The sequence below is a fragment of the Schistocerca americana genome, chromosome 5, assembly GCF_021461395.2.
Source record: "Schistocerca americana isolate TAMUIC-IGC-003095 chromosome 5, iqSchAmer2.1, whole genome shotgun sequence".
In the NCBI taxonomy this organism is placed as follows: Eukaryota; Metazoa; Arthropoda; class Insecta; order Orthoptera; family Acrididae; genus Schistocerca; species Schistocerca americana.
This window is the reverse complement of record NC_060123.1, coordinates 441993446-442016305: the sequence shown is the minus strand read 5'-3', so window position 1 is coordinate 442016305 and position 22860 is coordinate 441993446. Positions and strand designations below refer to the sequence as shown.

Genomic DNA, 22860 nt, shown 5'->3' with positions numbered 1-22860 from the left:
GGTAATCATTGTTGCTGGAACTAAGTCATGCTAACTAAAACCAGTTTAAAAGTGAGCATTCTCAAATAGGCCATGTTGTCGACTATTAGACCGAAGTGTGAGCTGAAATTTTTAGGGGGGCATGCCCCGCTTCCAAGCTTTTGTAATGATGAAAGATGTTCGTGATGTTTAGTAATAAGTAAGTATTGAGACAGCTCACTGTGGGAGATTTTATTATGATATGTGCAGATAGGAGAATGACTTTAACACATCATTTCCATGAGACATGACAAGTGAGCGACTCCATCTGCTGTGCGGGGTCACTTGTTCCTTGGCATTATGCTTTGAGAGTGCTCAGAAGACTAGGAAAAAGAAAGGAAAGGTCATTGCTACAATAGATGTCATGAAAAATGACTGTCAAATTGGCTTATAAAAAGATGTACTTATTCTCTTGACCTTGCACAAGCTACGTATGTTTAAGAAACCTGTCAACCTCCTTAGTACAAAAACAGATGGTTACTCATGATAAAGATAACATGCTGAGTTGCGGTCCGGCACAACAAAAAGACACACATTAGCTTATGGCTAAAGCCTTCTTAAGAAAAGAATTTACACACACATTCATTCATGCAAGCACACCTCGCACACACGACCACCATCTCCAGAAGTTCAGACCCGATATTCCAACTGAAGAGTTTCCATTGTTTGATTCTCCCTTAGTATAACAGCCTGTGTTGTGAAAGATGGTGATGTTATAAAAGAAATTGTGAATACAGAAGGTTCAAAGTGTAGTTGTTTATGTGATTTAAGTAGCTTGGAAGACAATTAATACTCTCTTTCAGCACCCATCCACAATTAAGGAGATGAAGTTTCAGTTATATTGGGAAGTGGAGTGAGGAGGGGGTATCTGGTGGTTGGTATAAGGACCCAATTATAGGTTTATATCAACAACTGATACGGAGTATTACCCAAACAACATTGCATGGAATTTTAATCTCTATTTTAGCTATCAAAGTATCAGGACCACAGAGAGAATATGAGAATCTTGGATGGGTTGTTTTGTTATTAAAGCCTTCAAAATATTATTAAAGTGGCTAAATAGTGGCTTTCATCAGGGATGTAAATATAACTACTGAATGCATAACGCATTTCTAAAAGACTGTCATGACACATTCTTCGGCTTTGCCAAGTCGAGACAAAATTACCACTTTCCCACCTATCCCAGACCTTGTGTTGATTGCAGACCCAATAGTTACCACAATCTACATAAACAAATTAATAATCATATGATGACATCACTGGTTAAAGCAGAATGGCACTTTTGGGATTTTCAACATATATCTTACCAACGTCTGACCACTAATACATCAATGCAGTAGAAAGACACTCACCTCAGACGGCACACAGCAGTTTTGCAGCAGCCTCTGGACAAAGAAGTTCGCAGTTGGGTGAAGAGAAAGTAGTGCAACACGTCCTTGTGACAGCTGATTATGAACAGTTGTCAGCAGGGATGGATGGTGTGCAGCAACAGTTGCGACAATTGCTTCAGCAAGTCGACAACTTGCCTCGCATGACAATTCTGTGGGAACTTCGCTTTCACTGTCTTCTGCACGTTCATCTCTAAATACGTCAGCTAAAAGACGCTCAATGAGAGGTTTGCTGTGTTCGCCCAATGCTTGTAACGACACCTGCAACAACCCTGAAGGCAGTGTTGATCCTGCAAAATCTGAAAACAAATGGGGTACTGTCAGGATAGAGTAAACTGTCCAACACGAGCATTTATCAAATGTTTTACATGCAAATTTTGATAGGAATTTTAACTGACGTTTGCCACCTACTTCTGTTCAGAACTAAATGAAATGAGACTACGCTCAGAACTACATAAGGAAAAGAAGCCTATGACAATTGAAAGTGTCTCATCAGAAATCAAAACACATATAGTATGATTTAGTAACACAATATAGCAACAAATTTGTCATCATGTACACATGAGTGAGTTCATACGAGCCCAAGTTCAGTCTTACAAGGAGAGCACATTGCATTTTTTTTACATTTATGGTATGTTACGTTCACAAAAATATCAATACACCAAAGCAGTTTGATGCAACTCTAAAAAACTTTGAAGTCCTCTGAGCATCTTTAATTCTCTAGAGGTAGGATGATTTTTTGACGGTTCTCCTGGCTCTGTGGTAGAATCTTCACTGTCACACGGGCAGCTTGCTTTCGAATCCTGACACCTATAGTCCCCAAGACAGACTGGTTCAAGTCTTGTTTTAAAAACTTTTTCATTTTTTCTGTTCAATTTGAATACCTATGGCATCAGATATACGCTAATCAACACTCATCTAATTGTCATTTTTTATGGAAAACGCATGTCTACAAGCCACCTAATTTTGTACGGCACAGGCTACTACTCATACCACTAATTGATCCCTCCTATCCTGTTCCATTTGTGAACAGTGCACGGTAAAAATGATCATCAGTAACCCTCTGCACTGGCTCTAATTTCTCAAATTTTCTCATCATTGTCACTACACAACATGTTTCCCAACTCTTTCCAGAAAGCTCTCTCTCAAAATTTCAACAGTAAACCCCTCCATGATGCACAAGACCTCTCTTGTAACTTCTGTAAACGGAGTTTGCTAAGCACCTCGGTAACAATCTCACACCAATTAAAAGATTTCGCGACTAAACATGCCGCTTGTCGTCGTATCTTTTCCACCTGTTCTATCAGCCCTACCTGGTAAGGGTCCCATATTGATGAACAATACTCAAGAATCTGTTAGTCCATCTTTTGAAAGATGTTCATTGTAAAATGTCAAATCAAAACATCTTCAACTGTCTAAATTTCCAGTTTCATTTTACTTTTGCTACCAGTAACAGCATTAAATTACACCATCTTCAGGCCCCCTGAACGATGTGTAGAAACAATCCTATCTTTTGCACAATCAAAATAGGGGACAGCTTATAGTCACTGGTATCCTGCAGAAGTCTACAGGATACCAGTGACTGTATGCTGGCGCCTATTTTTATCGTACAAGAGGTACATGTCGGTCAGGGGACTGAAGGTGGCATAACGTAACACTGAAACTGGTAGCAAGAGTAAAATACAACTGGAAATTTAGAGAGCTGAAGGTGTTTGGATATGACATTTTATACTCAAGAATCAGTCAAACAAGTGCATTATAAGCCACTTCCTTCATGGAATGAATTACATTTCTCTTCTTCCTATGACTCGCAATCTGGCATATGCTTTTCCTACTATTTGTTTTATGTGGTCATTTCACTTAAGGTCATTCCGGATAGTTACTCAGAAATTTTATGGTTGACACTGTTTCCAGCAGTTTCCCATCTATCGTGTAGTTGTACAGTAGTGGCTTTCTTTTCTTATTTATCTACATCTACATTGTATGCTCAATATGTTACATTTATTTATCTTCATGGTCAACTACCAGAGCATGCACCATTCATCAATCCTCTGTAGATAATTTTGCAAATTGTCACTTTTTTTATAGACAACCCCATTGTCTGCGAGGAGTCTTAAAGAGCATCTGACGCTTTCTGCTAGATCATTTATACACACTATACACAATAACGGTTCTGGAAATTACCTTTACATCTGCTGATATTGTCCTGTCAAAAAATATGTGTTGAGTTCCATCTGCAAGGAAGCCATCTGCAAATCTGGTCCGTTACTCGAAAATTTCATAATTTTTTCACTACCTAGCAATATGGGAACAGTGCAAAATGCCTTCCTTAAGTCAAGGAACATGGTATCAAACTATGTGCCGTTGCCTACAGCGCTAAGGATATAATCAAAGAACAGAGCAAGCCGAGTTTCACAAGAGCTCTGTTTGCTGAATCCCTGTTGATTTTTATACAGGAGATTTTCAGTCTTGAAAAACATCATAATTCTTGGGCATAAAACACGTTCCATAATTTTACAACAGATTGACATCAATGACACAAGTTTATAATTGTTTGCAACTGTCCTGCAGCCCTTCTTGACAACATGAATGACGTGCTTTTTTTCCAGTCGCTAGATATCTTCATTGCTCTAGCAATATATGTTAAACTGCTCCTAGGAAGGGGAAAAGTTCTTTCACATAATCTTTGTAGAGTCTTATAGATATCTCATCTGGTTCCTATGCCTTTCCACAACTAAGCAACTTCAGCTCTTTTACTATTAAGCGATCAATTCTCAAAATCTGTCATTTGACATTTGCACAATGGGTGAAAGGAGGGACTGTGTTACTATCTTCCACAGTGAAATACTTTTCACTGGCCACCACCAGAATCTCAGACATAGACAGACACACCTCTTGCAACACACCAGTCTGTTGTTTCTGACAAAAACAATGGAAGTTATCATAGATGTGTCATGTTTTTATTCTATTTTGATGTGATACAAATACCAACAGTGTTTTATACAACAACCCACAGTGAATTTTTGTTCCTACAAGGTACATGCTGTTTGCATTTGAGATAGTCTTCAAGAGTGCAAGCCCAGCACTTAAGTACAAAACACTGCCTATGGTTCATCAAAATATTAACTGTGTAAGTGATTTTTGTCTAAATATACATGACTGAAAATTCTTTTAATTTCAAATGTGTCACCCTTTAGGACAATAAAACTAATTTCTTCACACCAATTACTGTCGATACTATATTACAGCACTTATTTAGTTTACAAAACATAGAACACCAACTTTTACTTACCCCTAAGTTGAGGCAAACCAGCCAACACACGAGAATACCTCACCAACACTTTTTTTAACTCCTCATGATTATTAGCGTGAGTTCCTAACTGTTGTATCACAGTTCGTACTATGTGGTTGGCGTACTGGTCCCACACAAACTCTTCTATGTTGTTCAATACAAATAGCGCAACTTTTGTCAGCCACAGCCGCTCACCTCCAGGTTCACGCTAAAAGAGGTAACACTGAATTGCTCATTACATCCAATGGTTTCAGCATTTTTCAAACACAGCAAACTACAAAGACATAATTTAGTGAATCAGAGAGTTACCACAAAAACTGAAGACAATATAACCGAGAAGAAAATATCCGCTGTAAGTTAAAAGTACCCCCAAGTTCCTTTTCCAATAGGGTTTCATCACCTACACCACAGCTCTAAAGTTTATATGAATCTTCCAATGTTGTTGTCCACCTTCATTTACAGAAATGGATATGCCAAACTCAGTATCAATGGCTTTGGTGAGATTTTTGAAAATTTAACTTTAATTCTTGACAAACATTTCAGTACGTTAAAAGAAGAGCGTCCACAGAAGCTGTGGTCTTTTACTAGAAAATGGATTGAAGTCATCCGCCCAGACACTCAGGGATCACAAAGGCATCAAAAGAGAGAAAGATAGGGAGAAGCGATTGTACTGCAGTTCCTCCTTTTAACTGTCATAGAAACACATAAATTTCAGATACCAAAATAAGTGACTGTGAGACAGAAAATCGACTAAAATTGCACAACACAGAAAAGGTAACTGGACCTGATGGAATACCTACACACGTCTACAAAGAGTATGTCAAAAAACATTGATTTTCTTGTAACAGCACCATACCATAGATCACTGCAGGAATGAAATATTCCAAGCAACAAATACCCATATCATTCCCGACATCAAGAGAGGTTGATGAAGATACAAACATGTCTATAGACCTATATGACTGATATCGGAGGATTTAAAGTGGGATAATCAGATAAAACTCACTGCAGGAATGAAAGATACCAACCTGAGATTCACAGGAAGAATCCTATGGAACTCTAGTCCACCCACCCTCATAATCAGACACTTGAGTATTACTGATCAACCATGGACTCTTACCAGATAGGATTGACAGCACATATAGACAAGGTTTATTCAAATGAAGACTATCAAACACAGATAAAATTATTCATTATTTGTCAATGAGAAATAACAGTATTTCTTTGTCATTTGTGAATGAATGAGTGTAAGAATAAAAGATAAATTTCAGATACAAAAACATTTATTGTTTCAATATTTTGTAATTTGTAAAACAAATGCACCTTTTGTTGCTTTTAGAATAGTTTTGAAAACAATCATTTTTTTCAAACACATCTGCAAAAAGTGTTTTTATTTTTTGCAGAACTGATATTGTTGCGCATGAAAGCTTATGTTCCACCGATGCTGAAGAGAGTAGTACTGTGTTATATCTTCTGAAAAACCAAATTCAATTCATAATTTCCTTCAGCAAAAAACTGAGAGATTATCAGTGTCTGGCTTTCAGGAGCAATGCTCTAGTCAAAGATGTTTTTGTGAAGCCTGGATACTATGAAAACTGAGGCTTTGAGAATGGGTCACCTGTTGTGCCTAGATATCTCAAGACAGTAAAAGCACTGATCTTGCAGATAAAATAAGGGAACTGACACTACAAGCAATCTATCTTCCTGTGCATCATTTGCAATTTGAACGTACAATAAGGGAAGTGACATTTGTGCAAAATGTACTCCCCACCAGACACCATAAACTGGCTTGCAGAGTACAAATGTAGGTGCAGAAGTCATGGTTGTGCTTTGCAGCCAATGAAATTCTGCAATCAGTAGTTTGAAAGCTTTTGATAACCCTCAAACACATTATTTGGAGAGCTGGACAGCACTGGAGAGCACTCATTTTTACGCGAGCTTTTATAACTACTATTCCACACTACTGAGTCAAATACTTATGATCATGAAACAACCAATGTACCTGCAGGCATAGCTGTTGTGAACCACAAAGCCCTTCCAAATGGAATACCGACAGTACGCCGCCGCTCCCCAGATGCCCTAACTGAATATCATGAAAATATATAACATTCTTACACTATACTTTAACATAAATGCTTATTTTGTAAAACAACACTACATTGTGCATGCTGAAAATTATCCAAGAGACATTAACATGTCAGTATTAGCATTACTTTCCCTCACCAGTTATCAAACTAATAGTTAAAACCACCTTTAAAGCACTTAAATACAAAATACATAACATGAAAGGATAGATAAAAATCTACTCACCAAGCAGTGGGAGGGGAGCGCGCGGGCGCACGCACGCACACGCACGCAAAATGATTAAATCCTTTTGTGTATGTGTTCCCCTGTCGCCGCTTGGTGAGTAGATTTCTTATCTACCCATTGATATTATATTATCAATAATTGATTATTTTGGTTGTTATAAAATACATTAACAGATGGAACGGAAGAAACAGGATATAAGTCACCTTGGCTAACACACAATTATTCTTCCCAGGCACCACTTGAAAACAGAAGAGGAACAGGAGAAGTGATATAGATACCCAAAATGCTGTCCACAACACTAAAAGTTTACAATCACAGACCCTAGCAAGATATTAGAGTATATAACACTAACCATTACTATAGAAATATTTAAAGTAGAACAATGGTAAGATCTATTATCAACACGATAATTAGGTGACACATCACCTCTAGAGCCTTATTTTCACATACAGTACAAAAAGTGATAAATTTCTGTTCAGTCATTCTCTCTTCCACTGGATTTTTGGATGGAACTAAATATGCCTGTTTTCTCAACATTTTTAACAAAAGGATACTACTTATCCTAATGACAATTTATATCGCATTAAGTGAAGACCTTGATACCACTTTGCAAAGTCCCAACAAAATTGCTGTCCTTCAACCTAAACCAAATCTTGGGCTACACTGTCGTTTGCACATCAGGCTGTCACCAGAACCTACGTTCCAAAACAATAACATAGATGCAAAAATATTGACAATGATCTGTTCTCTTAATATCTGCACACATGCAACGTTGCAACATCATTACGTCACAGTGTAACAACAACAACTGTACATATAATAATTTTTTCTTCTCATTTTCGATAAATTAGTGTAAGCGATGTTCTGATTTCATTTCTTTTTTTTTTTTTTTTTCATGTCATTATGTTAAATAAACTGTAAACAATTTTCGATGTGAATATTAATGTTTATGTCAAATTGCAAGCAATATTATAACAAAATGGAAATGTAAGAAATGTTGAAACTGTTGTAAGATGTTAAAGATGTAATTGTGCGCCTGGTCCATACGTAGGCAATGTATTAGGATATGTAGAATGCAAAACCTTTGGTGAATACCCTGTCTGTAGGGGAGCGGTAAAAGGTGGATGGCAGGCGAGCGCGGGAAAAAGCACACGGGCGCGGCACGGCATAACGGACTCAGCAGTAGTAGTCGGAGTTGGGCATTGGTCTGAGAAACACGCTCTGGATCGAGGAGGCTCTCCTGGAAAACGTGATTTCATTGAGCCTCGGATGTGCCGTTTCCGACGACTATACAGCATGGCTATATTCCATAGGCACTAAATGGAAAAGTATTGCGACGCTAAGAAGAAGCAAAGTGCCGATACATCAAGAGCCATAGCTGTGATTGTATGTGTGCTTTGCGCCTCGCCATCTCGCCGCCCGCCAATCGCCTCATCGACACGAACAGGTTGAAACTCTTAGTACTGTATTCGTGTGGACCAGTGTTACTTTTGTTCCTGACTGTTCAATAACAAATTAACTTTTACCAGAACTGTCCTATCATTTAAATATCCTCATCACTAACCTAGACAGGGTCCTTTTCACATGTTGTGCAATCCGAGTGTCCCGAAATGAAGATTTAAAGTTTATGTTAATAATACTTACCTGCAGACCTATCTATGTTAGAATGATGTTTAAAGAACTTTGTTGTTAATGAATATATAGGTCTGGCAAAGTTGGAAGATAATGTTGAAATTGGTTTAGTAATGGAAGTTTAACTATTTGAGGCAGATAAAATGGTAATTAAATGAGCAGGAAATAAGACAAAAAGAGTGGTAAATCATATATTGGAAATCTTGAGTGCTTCATGATCTCAATAATTAAAATTTCAGTACAGTGATCATAACAGTTTCAGCCCCCCCCCCTTTTTCTTTTCTATTCATTTAAATTCTGAAGTGTACTGAACTGATTTGACCAGCAAAGTTAAAGTCAATATAAAAACCAAAATTTATTAGTGTTTTACCTTTTTCAAAATTGACATTGTATGTGTGTTTCGAAAGTGCTATTTCTAGGGTAACCTATAACCGATTTTAATCAGATCAATGGACAGTACGAAGTTTGTAGTAAACATTATAGTGTATTGCTGTGTATTTATGGCTTGTTCATATTAGTACAGAAAGTGAAATTATTAGTTCAGTAAACTTTCTGGTTCTAAAAGTTACCATATTATGCAGTGTTATTATGTGTTGTTTTGTATGATAGTACAGCAACTTGTACAGGGAAGAAACTCAGTTAATGCCTAATTAGGCTGGCGACTGTTTTATTAACAAATTGGTAGCACCTGCTGTGTTGTTTCTTGTCCGTCATAACGTGTGGTTGCACTCCGGAATTGTTATTACTGAGTGGGTGTAAGTCTGATTTGCCTCCATTCAGGTACACGCGGTCAACATATATATAAAAAATCCTTTCTTATAAGGTGAAGCCCGTCAACTTACCATAGTACAGGCTTTAATAAGTATCGTGCGCAGTAGCGTAGGGTTACAAGTGGCGACCGTGACAGGACATCCAGTTGTTGTCGGTCACAAATTAATGTGAATACCGAACAGTGGATGTTCAGTGGCACAAATTGCAATAATATTTAGTAAAGTAAATAGCAGTGAACGTCAAGTATAGTAGTGTGGTGGAATTTGCATGCAGTATGGACAGGAAAGTAGACACGGTAGATGTGCCGAGTGTAATGGAAGATGCGGCTGGCAATGACAGGAGTGTACGCAGCCAGATAACAGATGGCGTTAGCGGTAGACAATTGGCGTACATACAATATCACGAACATGTTAACGAACAGATTGAAATGTCGAGATTGCCTCGAACACAGCAAGGGATAAAACAAGAAGTAGAGGGTGACTTTGTAGATGATAGTGGGTATGTGAATGAATCCACTGACATGTTTGATTCACCACAGATAAAGAAAGAACCGAAAGAAACTTTTGAAGTAGGATCGGAACACACAGATTCCGTAGAACAAAACAGTGTGAAAATTTTAAGCATGAACGATTTATTTGAACAATTCACCAAACAAATTGCAGGACAGAATGATCAGCTTCAAAAACAAGTCGGTAATGAGGTTAGTCAGCTTAAAACACATGTTGACGAGCAGCTCAAAACACAGAATGATCAGCCTAAAACACATGTTGATGAGCTCAAAACACAGAATGATCAGCTTCAAAAACAAGTTAGCAGTCAGGTTAGTCAGCTTAAAACACGCGTTGACGAGCAGCTTAAAACACAGAGCCATCAGCTTAAAACACACGTTGGTCAGCTTAAAGCACAGGTCGAAGAACAAGGAATTAAAATTAGTAAACAAATAGAACAGGTAGAACAAAAAGTGGGTAATTTAAGCTCTGTAGTAATAGTAAATACTATGAAATTTGAAATTGACACAATTAACAATAATATGGATACTATGCAGGGGGAAATTGACAACATTAACAGTAGATTTGACGTTGAAATCCTCAACATCCAAGAGAAAGTAGGGCCTCTGGTTGAAACCAAAGTAGACGAAAAAGTTTTCGGTCTTAAAACTGAAATCGTAAACGAATGTAAACACGGAATCTCACAATTGAAAAAGGCAGTTTCAGACACTGAAAGAGATTTAGGTGAGAAAGTTACCGGATGTGTACAAAAATGTGAACAAAATTCTTCGAAAATTCAAGGCAAAATTTTCGATCTTGAGAGTAAAATTAAAGATAGACCTGGTGTTGTCTGTAATGGCACACCACTTACGAAGCTGTTAGAAGGTGAGGAACGCTTCGATCCCGCCAAGAAACATAACGGATGGCATCCATTAGATTTCATCAAAAATTGCGAGAGGATATTTCCTGAACACTTGTCTGATCAGGAAAAGATAAACGTAGTAATTAGCGCCTTAGCAGGTGATGCTAAGCGCTGGGGAATTAATTTCAATACCGAACGAATGACGTTCGAAGAATTTAAGCAAAAGTTTATGGAAGAATATTGGTCCGAACAAAAACAGGATCATTTGTGGCGCGAGTTTATCATGGCCAAGCTTCATGATAACAGGGGCAGGAATTCTTTGAAAGATTTCTGCGAATATTGGTACCGGAAGTTGACGCATTTAAGAGGGAGAAGATACGAGTCGGAAATCATATGGGAGCTATATAAAAAGCTTCCAGAAGATTCGAAGAGATACGTGGGAAGCAATCATCGCAGCTTCCAAGCGTTTCTCGAAAGGATCGAAGACGAAGACCATTGGCGCGATAGTTGTGCCAATCATCAAAAATTTAGTAACAGGAATAACCGTAATAATGACGAGAGAAATGACGGCGATGGGTTTCGCGTCAACATGATACAGAGAGGAAGAGGCAGAGGCCGAGGAAGTTATCTAGGTCGCGGTAGAGGGTACACCGCACTAAATAATAACGACGCAGGAAACTGATTTCCGCGAACGTTGCGGGCCAAACGGAAGCGGACAGTATATACCGGCCCCAATTTATGAAAGGTTACCGAACTGACAGTAAAGTTATGAGACAGGTTAGAGACAGACGTGGAATGACGCAACGTGTTGTTGCGAAACAAGCGTCAGGTGCGAGCACGAATGAGTCATCTTCGCCGCGCAGAGCGATACTGGTTAACAGGCGAGTGGAGCATCAGAGGGCAACGGCCCAGCCTAGCGGAGCAGCTGTTCAGAGAGAAGCCGCTAGCAATGCGGCAGCATTAGGTACGAACATTGCCGTAAGAACTGGTGAATACATTACGAGTGGTAATTCCGTGGCGAAGGAAATAATAGATGAAACTGCGGATACACAGATAGGTGCGGTTAGCAGGGTTAGCAATGAAGTAAATGGCGAGAATGAATTAGCAGAAGTAACTGACTGGAGTGTGCAGATCGACGACCTGTACAAGGGCCTAAAGCAATGTGAGTGGGAGGATTTTAAGAAGGTGTGTGAGACAAGGAAGTTAGTTAGTGGAAAAGAAGATAGTAGGGACGTCGATAAGGTGACGTGGCCCAAATTTGAAGAGGAGAGAGTACATAGCGCTGTGCAAAGTACGCGTGCTGCCTATAGGACGAAGGTTAAAGATAGGAAGGAATTGGAGGATGAAATCCTGAGCATAGACGAGGAAGTAACTTCCGTTAATGATCCGCCAACAGTACAAGCTGCTACCGAAAGGCACCGTGGGGAAGAGGCAGGTGATTACATGAAAATAACTGAAGTCCACGAGGATCACATTAAATATGAAGTAACAGTGGATGTGAGTAAAGCTGATAATGAGGCCGTTTTGCCAAAAGAGGATATTGAAGTAAAATCAAATCCTGACGAAAATGCAGAGGGAGAACTTAATGCCTGTCTCAGAAAAGCTTTTATGTTAAAACCTGAAAGTGATCCAGAATGGTCGGATTCTGACGATAGTTCAGATGACGAATATTTCGGTACTAGTGAAAATAATGGGGGTACAGCTAACTGCGATATTGTACCTAATGATGACGTAGTTTCAAAACAAAATCCAGATGTTGAGACTGAACAAAGAAAGAAAGAGCCACCGGACGACTCAGTGTTTATTTTGCAACGAGTTCAAGTAAGTAAAGACTTTGAACTCCAGAAACCGAAAAAGCCGCCAGATATAAATGGTTCACAGGTCAGGAACGTATCTTGGGACAATGTCACAGTCGACCAAGGTGCGTTGTGGAAAAAACAGGAAGAGGCATGATTTAGAGTCTGGGGCAGATTTGTATTGGACTTTGAGGATGTCATGAACACCTTACATCATGAATCTACTGGGTTCCCACCGGAAGAAATTTTGTTAGGCAGCAAAAGTACAAGTTTAATTGAGGAAAAACTAGAGTTTCCACCTTGTACAAGTTTGGGGTTGAGTCAAAAGAAAGAATTAGTCAGAAAAAGGGCAAAGCAAAAAGCTGAATCTAGATCTAAAAGACATGATAAAAATCTGAAAGTTTCAAAATTTAAAATTGGTGATTATGTTCTTTTAAAAACCCATGAAAAGTCTAGTGAACTGAACCATGAAATTTCCAAATTTAAATATATTTATAATGGACCGTATATAATACAGAACGTTCCACACGATAATGCTTACTACCTGATCTACCCGAAATCCAAAAGACCTTTAGGTGTAAGAAACGTTGTGGACCTGAAACTGTATGTTCCTAGGAGTGAGTGACCTAAGTACTCTCAGAGAGCAATTTGCTTTAAATATGCTGTATCTTATGCTGAAACTAATTTATTCCAAATGTAACTAATCTTTGTAAATATATGTGTACCAATATCAGTGTGCTAATGTACTTATGTGAATTTCAGATAACCAAATGTACTGTAAATGTAAAGATGTATGGAGAACAGCGCTGAAAAGAAATAGCAAATGCTGCAAGCCAAATAAAAGATGGGACTGCCAAAAACCAAAATAGGCAGTATATGAGTCATAAACTAAAGGACTGCCAAACACCAAAGAGGGCAGATAAATAATTAAAGGAGAATTGTAAGTGTGATGCAGGAGATGTGATAAAATGATGTGAAATGGACTGCCCAAATCTGAATAATAGGCAGTAAATAGATGTAGTGATTTTAATAAATATTATAGTGTGTTTTTTGTTTTTTTTTTGTAAGTAAGGAAATGGACTGCCATTCAATGCAAGCAGCAACAAATTGTCTTATAGTGTATATAGATATTTGTATTTGCTTTGCAGTTAAGTGTTTGTGTTCCAGATTTTGAAATTATTTCTTTGAGAAATTTAATAAAAATGAGTAATTTGCTATTTAAATCATGTTCTGATAGGAGGTTGGACTGTGCCAAAGGCACTTAAGTAAATGATAAGTAAATGTTCTTGATATGTTAAAAAGTATAGACCTAGATAATGTGAGTGAAAGGAAGTTTGTGGTATAAAATTTTTTGATGGGACATTCACACAAAGATTCAGAACCACTGTATAAATATAAAATTTAGTGTCCCCATCAAATTTGCACTTAGTGAAATTTACTGGAAACAGGGGCACGTGTAACAACAACAACAACTGTACATATAATAATTTTTTCTTCTGATTTTCGATAAATTAGTGTAAGCGATGTTCTGATTTCATTTCTTTTTTTTTCATGTCATTATGTTAAATAAACTGTAAACAATTTTCGATGTGAATATTAATGTTTATGTCAAATTGCAAGCAATATTATAACAAAATGGAAATGTAAGAAATGTTGAAACTGTTGTAAGATGTTAAAGATGTAATTGTGCGCCTGGTCCATACGTAGGCAATGTATTAGGATATGTAGAATGCAAAACCTTTGGTGAATACCCTGTCTGTAGGGGAGCGGTAAAAGGTGGATGGCAGGCGAGCGCGGGAAAAAGCACACAGGCGCGGCACGGCATAACGGACTCAGCAGTAGTAGTCGGAGTTGGGCATCGGTCTGAGAAACACGCTCTGGATCGAGGAGGCTCTCCTGGAAAACGTGATTTCATTGAGCCTCGGATGTGCCGTTTCCGACGACTATACAGCATGGCTATATTCCATAGGCACTAAATGGAAAAGTATTGCGACGCTAAGAAGAAGCAAAGTGCCGATACATCAAGAGCCATAGCTGTGATTGTATGTGTGCTTTGCGCCTCGCCATCTCGCCGCCCGCCAATCGCCTCATCGACACGAACAGGTCGAAACTTTTAGTACTGTATTCGTGTGGACCAGTGTTACTTTTGTTCCTGACTGTTCAATAACAAATTAACTTTTACCAGAACTGTCCTATCATTTAAATATCCTCATCACTAACCTAGACAGGGTCCTTTTCACATGTTGTGCAATCCGAGTGTCCCGAAATGAAGATTTGAAGTTTATGTTAATAATACTTACCTGCAGACCTATCTATGTTAGAATGATGTTTAAAGAACTTTGTTGTTAATGAATATATAAGTCTGGCAAAGTTGGAAGATAATGTTGAAATTGGTTTAGTAATGAAGTTTAATTATTTGAGGCAGATAAAATAGTAATTAAATGAGCAGGAAATAAGACAAAAAGAGTAGTAAATCATATATTGGAAATCTTGAGTGCTTCATGATCTCAATAATTAAAATTTCAGTACAGTGATCATAACAGTTTCAGGGCCCCCCCCCCTTTTTTCTTTTCTATTCATCTAAATTCTGAAGTGTACTGAACTGATTTGACCAGCAAAGTTAAAGTCAATATAAAAACCAAAATTTATTAGTGTTTTACCTTTTTCAAAATTGACATTGTATGTGTGTTTCGAAAGTGCTATTTCTAGGGTAACCTATAACCGATTTTAATCAGATCAATGGACAGTACGAAGTTTGTAGTAAACATTATAGTGTATTGCTGTGTATTTATGGCTTGTTCATATTAGTACAGAAAGTGAAATTATTAGTTCAGTAAACTTTCTGGTTCTAAAAGTTACCATATTATGCAGTGTTATTACGTGTTGTTTTGTATGAAAGTACAGCAACTTGTACAGGGAAGAAACTCAGTTAATGCCTAATTAGGCTGGCGACCGTTTTATTAACAAATTGGTAGCATCTGCTGTGTTGTTTCTTGTCCGCCATAACATGTGGTTGCACTCCGGAATTGCTTGACGTATCATTGTTATTACTGAGTGGGTGTAAGTCTGATTTGCCTCCATTCAGGTACACGCGGTCAACATATATACCAAAAATGCTTTCTTATAAGGCGAAGCCCGTCAACTTACCATAGTACAGGCTTTAATAAGTATCGTGCGCAGTAACATAGGGTTACAACAGGACAAACCTATCATTCAGTATTAGTACGTCCAATTTATCTATTAAATCCATTAGCCTATATACTCATCAAATAGCAAACAATGGTGAATTTGTTGACTGTGTTGTGAGTGAGCATAATGTTAACAGATTAGGTACTCATACAATGGACAAGTATTAGGTACATTTCTAAGGTAAGTCTCTAGAAATCGATGTATAAGTTTCGTGGGGGGGTAGGGGGAATATCCAAGTTACGAACACTAATAAAACAAGATAGACAACCTCTTTTGCAACATAAATGCCACACCACTGTATTCCTTGTACCTTTGGTACAAACAGAAATACAGGTGGTTTTCACTATGAATGGTTAGCCGATACATCTTACAAAAATGTGAGTGTGTGTGTTTCACATCAACACCACTAGTTCAATTTCAGCCAAACCTGGTACACACATTACTTACTGTCAGGCAACAATTGTTGTTGGTATAAGGACCAACTGCCTATCATACTTCATGAGATATGATGGCAAACAAAGAGATGTGTGAAAAACTACTGCATCATGCATGATGTTTAAATTTATTATTTCTTTGCTACTAATTCTATTTGCAATATATTTTGCAGACAGTATTCACGTATGCCACTGACTGCACCTATGCAAATACATCATCATTGTATGACACACAGTTCCAGAGATATGACATCAAACACTGAGATGTGTGAACAATGTTGGGTCGACAGAAGCGTCCGATCCCACGCGTCGGCTTTGACCCGTGACGTAAGGGTGTTGTCATGTGTGATGTCATGACGGCGCAGAGTTTGGTTTGAGTGTGGCTGTCTCCAGTTCTGCTTTATCTTATTTTATTTACTTTTCTGATCTGTTCGTTCTATCTCGTGAGATTTTTTTTTTAGTTTAAAAACACTTATTACTTATTTTAATTATCTGTTTCCTCAAATTTCTGTTTTAGTTTATTATATTTATCTTTCTGATCTGTTCGTTCTATCCCGTGTGATTTTTAAAAAAAAAAAAAAAGGACAAAAAACACTAATCAGCTACTGAAGCATCTTTATCTTTTATGGGTTGCAGGGGTTACGACCCCTGGGGAGGTGGGTGGGTATTCATGCATGGCTGTCTTCACTTACACGTTGTAGCTACGCAAGGCATCGAAATTTGTTTATATTTAGTTTGCCCCCCCCCCCCCCCCCACCCAAAACACCCCATTTCCCGCGCTTGTCCCGGTAGTGTCATTAGGCTTCTTGTGGAAAGTGTGTGTGTTTGTTTTTGTTTCCACCATATTTGTGACGTCATGGGTCAAAGCAGACGGGTGGGATCGGACGCTTCCGTATTTCCAAAATGTTGTATCATGCATGAAGTTTTAATACATTTATCCTTCACTACTTGCACTCTTTTACAGTCAAGTCAATGCATGGAAATCGCTGACAACTGGCAGTGCTTCTGACAGCTTTTAAATGTTAAGCTCAAACAGCTGTTGGCAAAAACAGTAGCTGTCTACAGAGCTATGAAGTAGTATTGTCAGAGACATTTACAAAATCGTGTTGTAGACACGCAAAGCAGCTGTACTTGTGTATCAGTACATTATGCATATTTCTTTGTAAACTGTTTCATAATTTCAAAGGTGTTTTCACAAGTACATAGACATGAGATTCTTTTTTTTATATTACATTACAAACATAGTTCATTTTTTGTTTCCTTTTCTCATAGAAAATTGGCAAAATGAATATCTGGGCAATATGAGGTTTGTCAGCTAGTTAAGTAATAAAAACATGAATCAAGCACATTACTGACATGCATCAACAATTGATAACTAGCTGATTATTCGCTGCACTATGTAGCAGCCAACAGCATTTTTATTCCAAAGTGGTATATAACAATTTCACAATTCCATCAGGGTGTTATCTGCATTAATAATTATTAAGAAAAAGAAACACAGAAATTAATTGCAACACCTAATCAATAACATACTGCAACTGTTTCATTGGTAAAAGAAAGAGTTTTTATACATATGAGAAGTGAAATACATAACACGGGTCAACAGAAAGATCCGATCTCACGCGTCGGCTTTGACCCGTGACGTAAGGGTGTTGTGGTGTGTGACGTCACTACGGCGCGGAGTTTGGTTTGTGAGTGTGGCGTGTTTGTAGATGTTGTGTTGTTGTTTGTTGTGCCCTCTGGTGGTATGTTCATGGTTTTCGTTTGTTTGGTGTGTTGGGCTCAGTTTGCTGTTGCTCAGTGGTGAGTGCTGCGTGCGTCATTTTGAAGCGGAATTGGAATTTGTATCAGTGAGTTAACAGTTTTGTGTGATGGTTAATGTAATGATGATTGCTGTACGTCGGGTGAGTCTGTTATTAAGTGTATTCGGTTGTGGTTTTTTGTTCAGGAATGGATATGAAAGACCGGATTAGTAGTGCTCGGTTGAGGGCTATGATGGGGGAGACAGCTATAGAGCTGATTAAATTTCTTCAGCTATTTGGCTTAATTGCCGAAGTCGTGAAGTGCGGCGTGTGCCGCGAACCAATGAAATTGGTTAAAGTTCCGGCCTCTCGGACCAGGGATGGTTACATGTGGCGCTGTCGTAAAGATGACATATGGCGTTCCATACGGCGCGGTACCTGGTTCGAGAAGTCTAGATTGGGCATCCGTGAGATTGTGCTTGTTACATATTATTTTTGTTATAGATCCCCACAGTTTTTGCGCGCATGAGACTGGTGTGAGTGAGAGGACTGTTTTAGATTGGTATTCCTTTTGTCGTGAAGTGTGTTCGGAATTTATTAAGTACAGGGGTAAGTTGGGGGGGGGGGGGGGGGGGGCATGGGGTGGTTGTGGAGGTGGACAAGTCACAGTTTGGGAAAAGGAAGTATGGGAGGGGGAAGTCTGTGGCTGGTCTTTGGCTGTGGGGGGCTGTTGTTCCGGGGGGTGGGGGTTCCGAATGTGTTTTTAGGGTTGTGGAAGGGAGGTCGAAGGCTGAATTAGTGGGGTTAATTGAGGAATATATAGAGCCGGGGTCCACAATAGTTTCTGATGCTTTTTCTTCTTATAGGGGGTTGGGTGAGAGGGGATTTAATCATTTAGTAGTGAACCATAGTTTAGAGTTTAAGAATTATGATACAGGGGCTTGTACTAATACAATAGAGGGGATGTGGGGGGTGGTTAAGTCAGTTCTTGGGAGAGGGAAGAGGCGCTCTTCCAACCTTCAGTCTCATTTAGATGAGTACTGTTGGTGGAAGAGTGTCCCAGAGGGCTATTGTATTGTTCGGGTTTTTTTAAGGGCTGTGGGTAAAATGTATAGGCCGAAAGTGGTTAGTTAGGGGGGGCTGGGTAGGTGTGTGGGTGGCTGTGGTTCAGGGTGGGGTGGGTGGTTTATTTTGTTGTATAGTGTTTGTTAAGGTGGGGGGGGGGGGGGGAGGGGGAGTGTGTTTGTTTTTTGTTTTAGTTGTGGAGGATCTATTTTGTTGAAGTTTTTGTTAAGTTGTAGTGTGTGATTGAGATGTTTTTTATGTTGTATTTGGTTTTTGTTTGTGGGTTTTTTATTTTGGGGTTGTGGGGGGGGGGAGGGGGCTGAGGTGTGAGTGGGTTGGGTTTTTCTTTTGGTTCAGTATTTTTTCGTTGGTTTGTGTGTGTGTGTGTGTGATTGTGGTGGCCAATCTAGTTTGTGGGGCTGGAACTTTCTTGTGGTAAGTTCCCTTTTTTTTTTGTTTTTGGCGTATGTGTTGTGTATTGGGGTGTAGGGAAGTGTTTCAATGAAATTTGTGGCTGTGAAGGTTGGTATTGGTATTCGTATTGGGAGATGTTTTTGAGTTACATAGGTCAAGGGTAGTGGTCGATCCTTAGTCATGGGATTGGTAGCTGCTGTTGAGCTATATAGTTGGAGGGAAGTGTTCAATCTCAATGTTTGGTGGAGTATGTTGATTTTTGTAATGGGAGATGGGATCCGGGGTTGCTGTTTAGCTATATAGGTCAAGGGAAGTGTTCGATCTCAATTTATGGGATCGGGAGCTGCTGTAGATATATGTAGGTCAAGGGAAGTGTTTGTTCGCAATGTTTTGCAGTGTATTTTGATTTTTGTATTGGGGGATGGGATCGGGAGATGCTGTTAAGCTATATAGGTCAAGGGAAGTGTTTGATCCCAATTTATGGGATCGGGAGCTACTGTAAATCTATATAGGTCAAGGGAAGTGTCCGATTCCAGATAAGATTGTGTTTTGTGGTATTTGTTGAGTTTTGTGATGTCGATTTTTTTCGTCGTCTTGCGTGGTTTTGTATGGCGGTGGGTGGCTAAATTTGTTTATATTTAGTTTCTCCCCACCCAAAAACCCCCAATTTCCCACGCTTGTCCCGTTAGAGTCATTAGGCTTTTTGTGAAACCTGTGTGTGTGTTGTTTATCTGTGTATTTTCGTCTTTATGATACGTATGCAACGGTTTTATATCTGCCATATTGGAATTGTCGTTTCCGCCATATTTGTGACGTCATGGGTCAAAGCCGACGGGTAGGATCGGACGTTTCTGTACTTCCCATAACACTACGGGTATGCCACATCTGGGGATTACAGAAGTGTCTGATTCCACCCGTCTGCTCTGACCCATGACATCACCAATATGGCGGAAGCGACCAATCTCAATCCCCCATTTCAGTCCACAGACATGCACTATTTAACTTAGAAGTCATATCCATACCTAACAAAAGCAGCCACAAATTGAATTAAATGACTTACCCCATGACAAACCAATAACATCAAATGACACCGCAATAACATAAACACAACGGAAACTTAATTCTTAACTCACTGAAACTAATTTCCGTTCTTTTATAACAGTAACGACCGATAAATGCACACTTCAAGCACCGACTCCCAAATGAGCGCAACACACCATATAACATGTGGACCATACACACACCACCAGAGAACACCACCAACCAAAACAAGATGACATCTACAAACACAACACACTCATAAACTAAACTCCACACCGTCATGATGTCACACACCACAACACCCTTATGTCAAGGGGCAATGCAGACAGGTGGGATCGGACGTTTCCATTGACCCAACAACTGTATTATAGTTCCCTTTAACAATTAAATTACAGCATCCAGCCATTCAAACGAACTTACATACAAGGAAATAGAAATATATGAGGGGGGGGGGGGGGGGGGAGTGATGGGGACATCATATGACCCAATTGAAAAATAATTTTCACTCACTTCTGTGTTAACTTAGTTTATAATGAAAAAATATGGAGAGCTACTTTATCTGTCATTTGTGTGGTCATTCTCTACATAAACAACTGGTGTCTTCATACAATCACAACCAGCACCACATTCAAAGTCTTTCCATTACAGTTAATTAAGCTAAAGATTCTCTAAAACAATATTGTACACATGTTAAGACTCAAATATTTAGGGCAATCTTCATCTCATAACTACGATATATAATACAAATACTAGAGTGTTAGTTGCACTGCAACTTGAACAACTACTGCAAAATACGTATTTCATAAGGAAACTACGTTAATTGGTAAAATTCTTTTACTGAAATAAATGTTAACCGTTCACCCCATAACAAAATTGTAGGAGACTTCTTTGCATTTTTCACTCTTATCATTTTTGTAGGCCTACGTTATATAGTAGACCCTACGACATAATATGCACAAAATACTCATTAAAACCAAGTACATGTGTATGTCTTGTAAGTTTGTTAGGTATAGAATTTTCATATTGTGAACGTTGTAGTGTGAAAAGAAGGTACCACAAACTCAGGATTGTTGATACCATATGCAAATCATTTTGTCGACACTGCACTGTATCATAGATACTGAGGATGTACTTGTTTCTACTATAGCAACAGGATTGTTTTGGCAAAACGGCAGTTCGCATGACCGTTTACTGCAAATCAAACACGACAAACATTCACACTTACCAGATTCCTGTCGGCAGCAACAGTAATTAACTTCTGCAAGACGTGACTTGCAAACTGGTCAACACAAACGACTCTTATTTCTTTATCAAATTCCTCAATAAATCTGTTAATCACGTCATCACTTGAAAAAGGCAAAATGTTTTCAAGAGCTCTGGAAGCAACCTGATTGTATGAATAATTCAGTTCTTCTCCTACAGTCTGTTGAAATACGTTTTCCACAAATATTTCTGTAATACAAAGGAAAATGCGTGTAAGACTTCATGATGATGTTTGTCAACAAACTTTCTTTATATATGCGTTCACTCACTTTTTTCTTCCGCGTTGTCGAAACCACTTTTGTCAAGCTCCAAAACCCTAAGAAAATATTGGTACGTTTCTTCATTTATGTGACTTCCTCTACCAAATTTTCCTTTCTTGCCATACTTCCTTGCATTTTTTAAAAACGACTTCTTCTTGCGTTTAAACCCACGAGTCTTGTTGTCCATGCCGCTTTAGTTGCAGGCAGCAGTCGATTGAGTGCTGCGGTAGAAGTCACGTATTATCGATCATTTCAGTACGTCGATCTATCAGGAACGATTTACACAGATCCGATAAGTCACGATACCTGCAGACAACACCGTCTCATGAAGATTAACTCGCATTGTTGTTTAACTCAATGTCCCATCTCTTCCTCGCAATCAGATGAAGGATGTTCGTGTAACGACGCTGTTAAGGTAGTTAGCATGAGAAGATCTTTCCACTGTGCGCACTCTGGTTTGACATGCGAACACAGAGCGTAACCAAGGTGCAACGGCGATTGGACATTTCCGCCTGCCATCAAGAGGTCCCTTATGCTGCGGCGTCGCAACTTGGTGGTTTTATGAAAGCGCCTACAAATAAATCGCCCAGAGACAGTTAAAAGAAGCCGTGAAGGGAAAGGACATTTTTTTATTTGCAACATACTCCTTTACAATATATATAATACCACATGTATGTATTTTGTGTGTGTGTATTTGTGGGGCGTACTGTTTTTGATGATGATGATGATGGTGGTGGTGGTGATAATGATGATGAGGATGAGAGAAGGGAGAGGGTGAAACCCAGTGCCAGCACATAACCTACACCTTGTGAGTAGCACCAAGGGCCCGCCAAGCTTAACGTCCCTATCAGCAGAGGAATCATCATCAAACGTGTCACATGGCCTCACTTCATGA

At 38.9% G+C, this 22860-nt stretch overlaps 1 protein-coding gene across 1 annotated transcript in view; it reads right to left on the bottom strand.

The window, feature by feature from the left end:
- The window catches only part of LOC124615985 (nucleolar protein 9), a 55663-nt gene extending 33477 nt beyond the window's left edge, over nt 1-22186 (bottom strand). The window contains exons 1-4 of the mRNA XM_047144194.1: nt 21975-22186; nt 21668-21894; nt 4699-4906; nt 1371-1705 (exon numbers count right to left, since the gene is read on the bottom strand). Coding sequence (XP_047000150.1) covers nt 1371-1705; nt 4699-4906; nt 21668-21894; nt 21975-22152 — 948 coding nt within the window. The 5' untranslated portion in view covers nt 22153-22186. The remainder of the gene's footprint in view (nt 1-1370; nt 1706-4698; nt 4907-21667; nt 21895-21974) is intronic.
- Between the last annotated feature and the right edge of the window lie 674 nt (nt 22187-22860).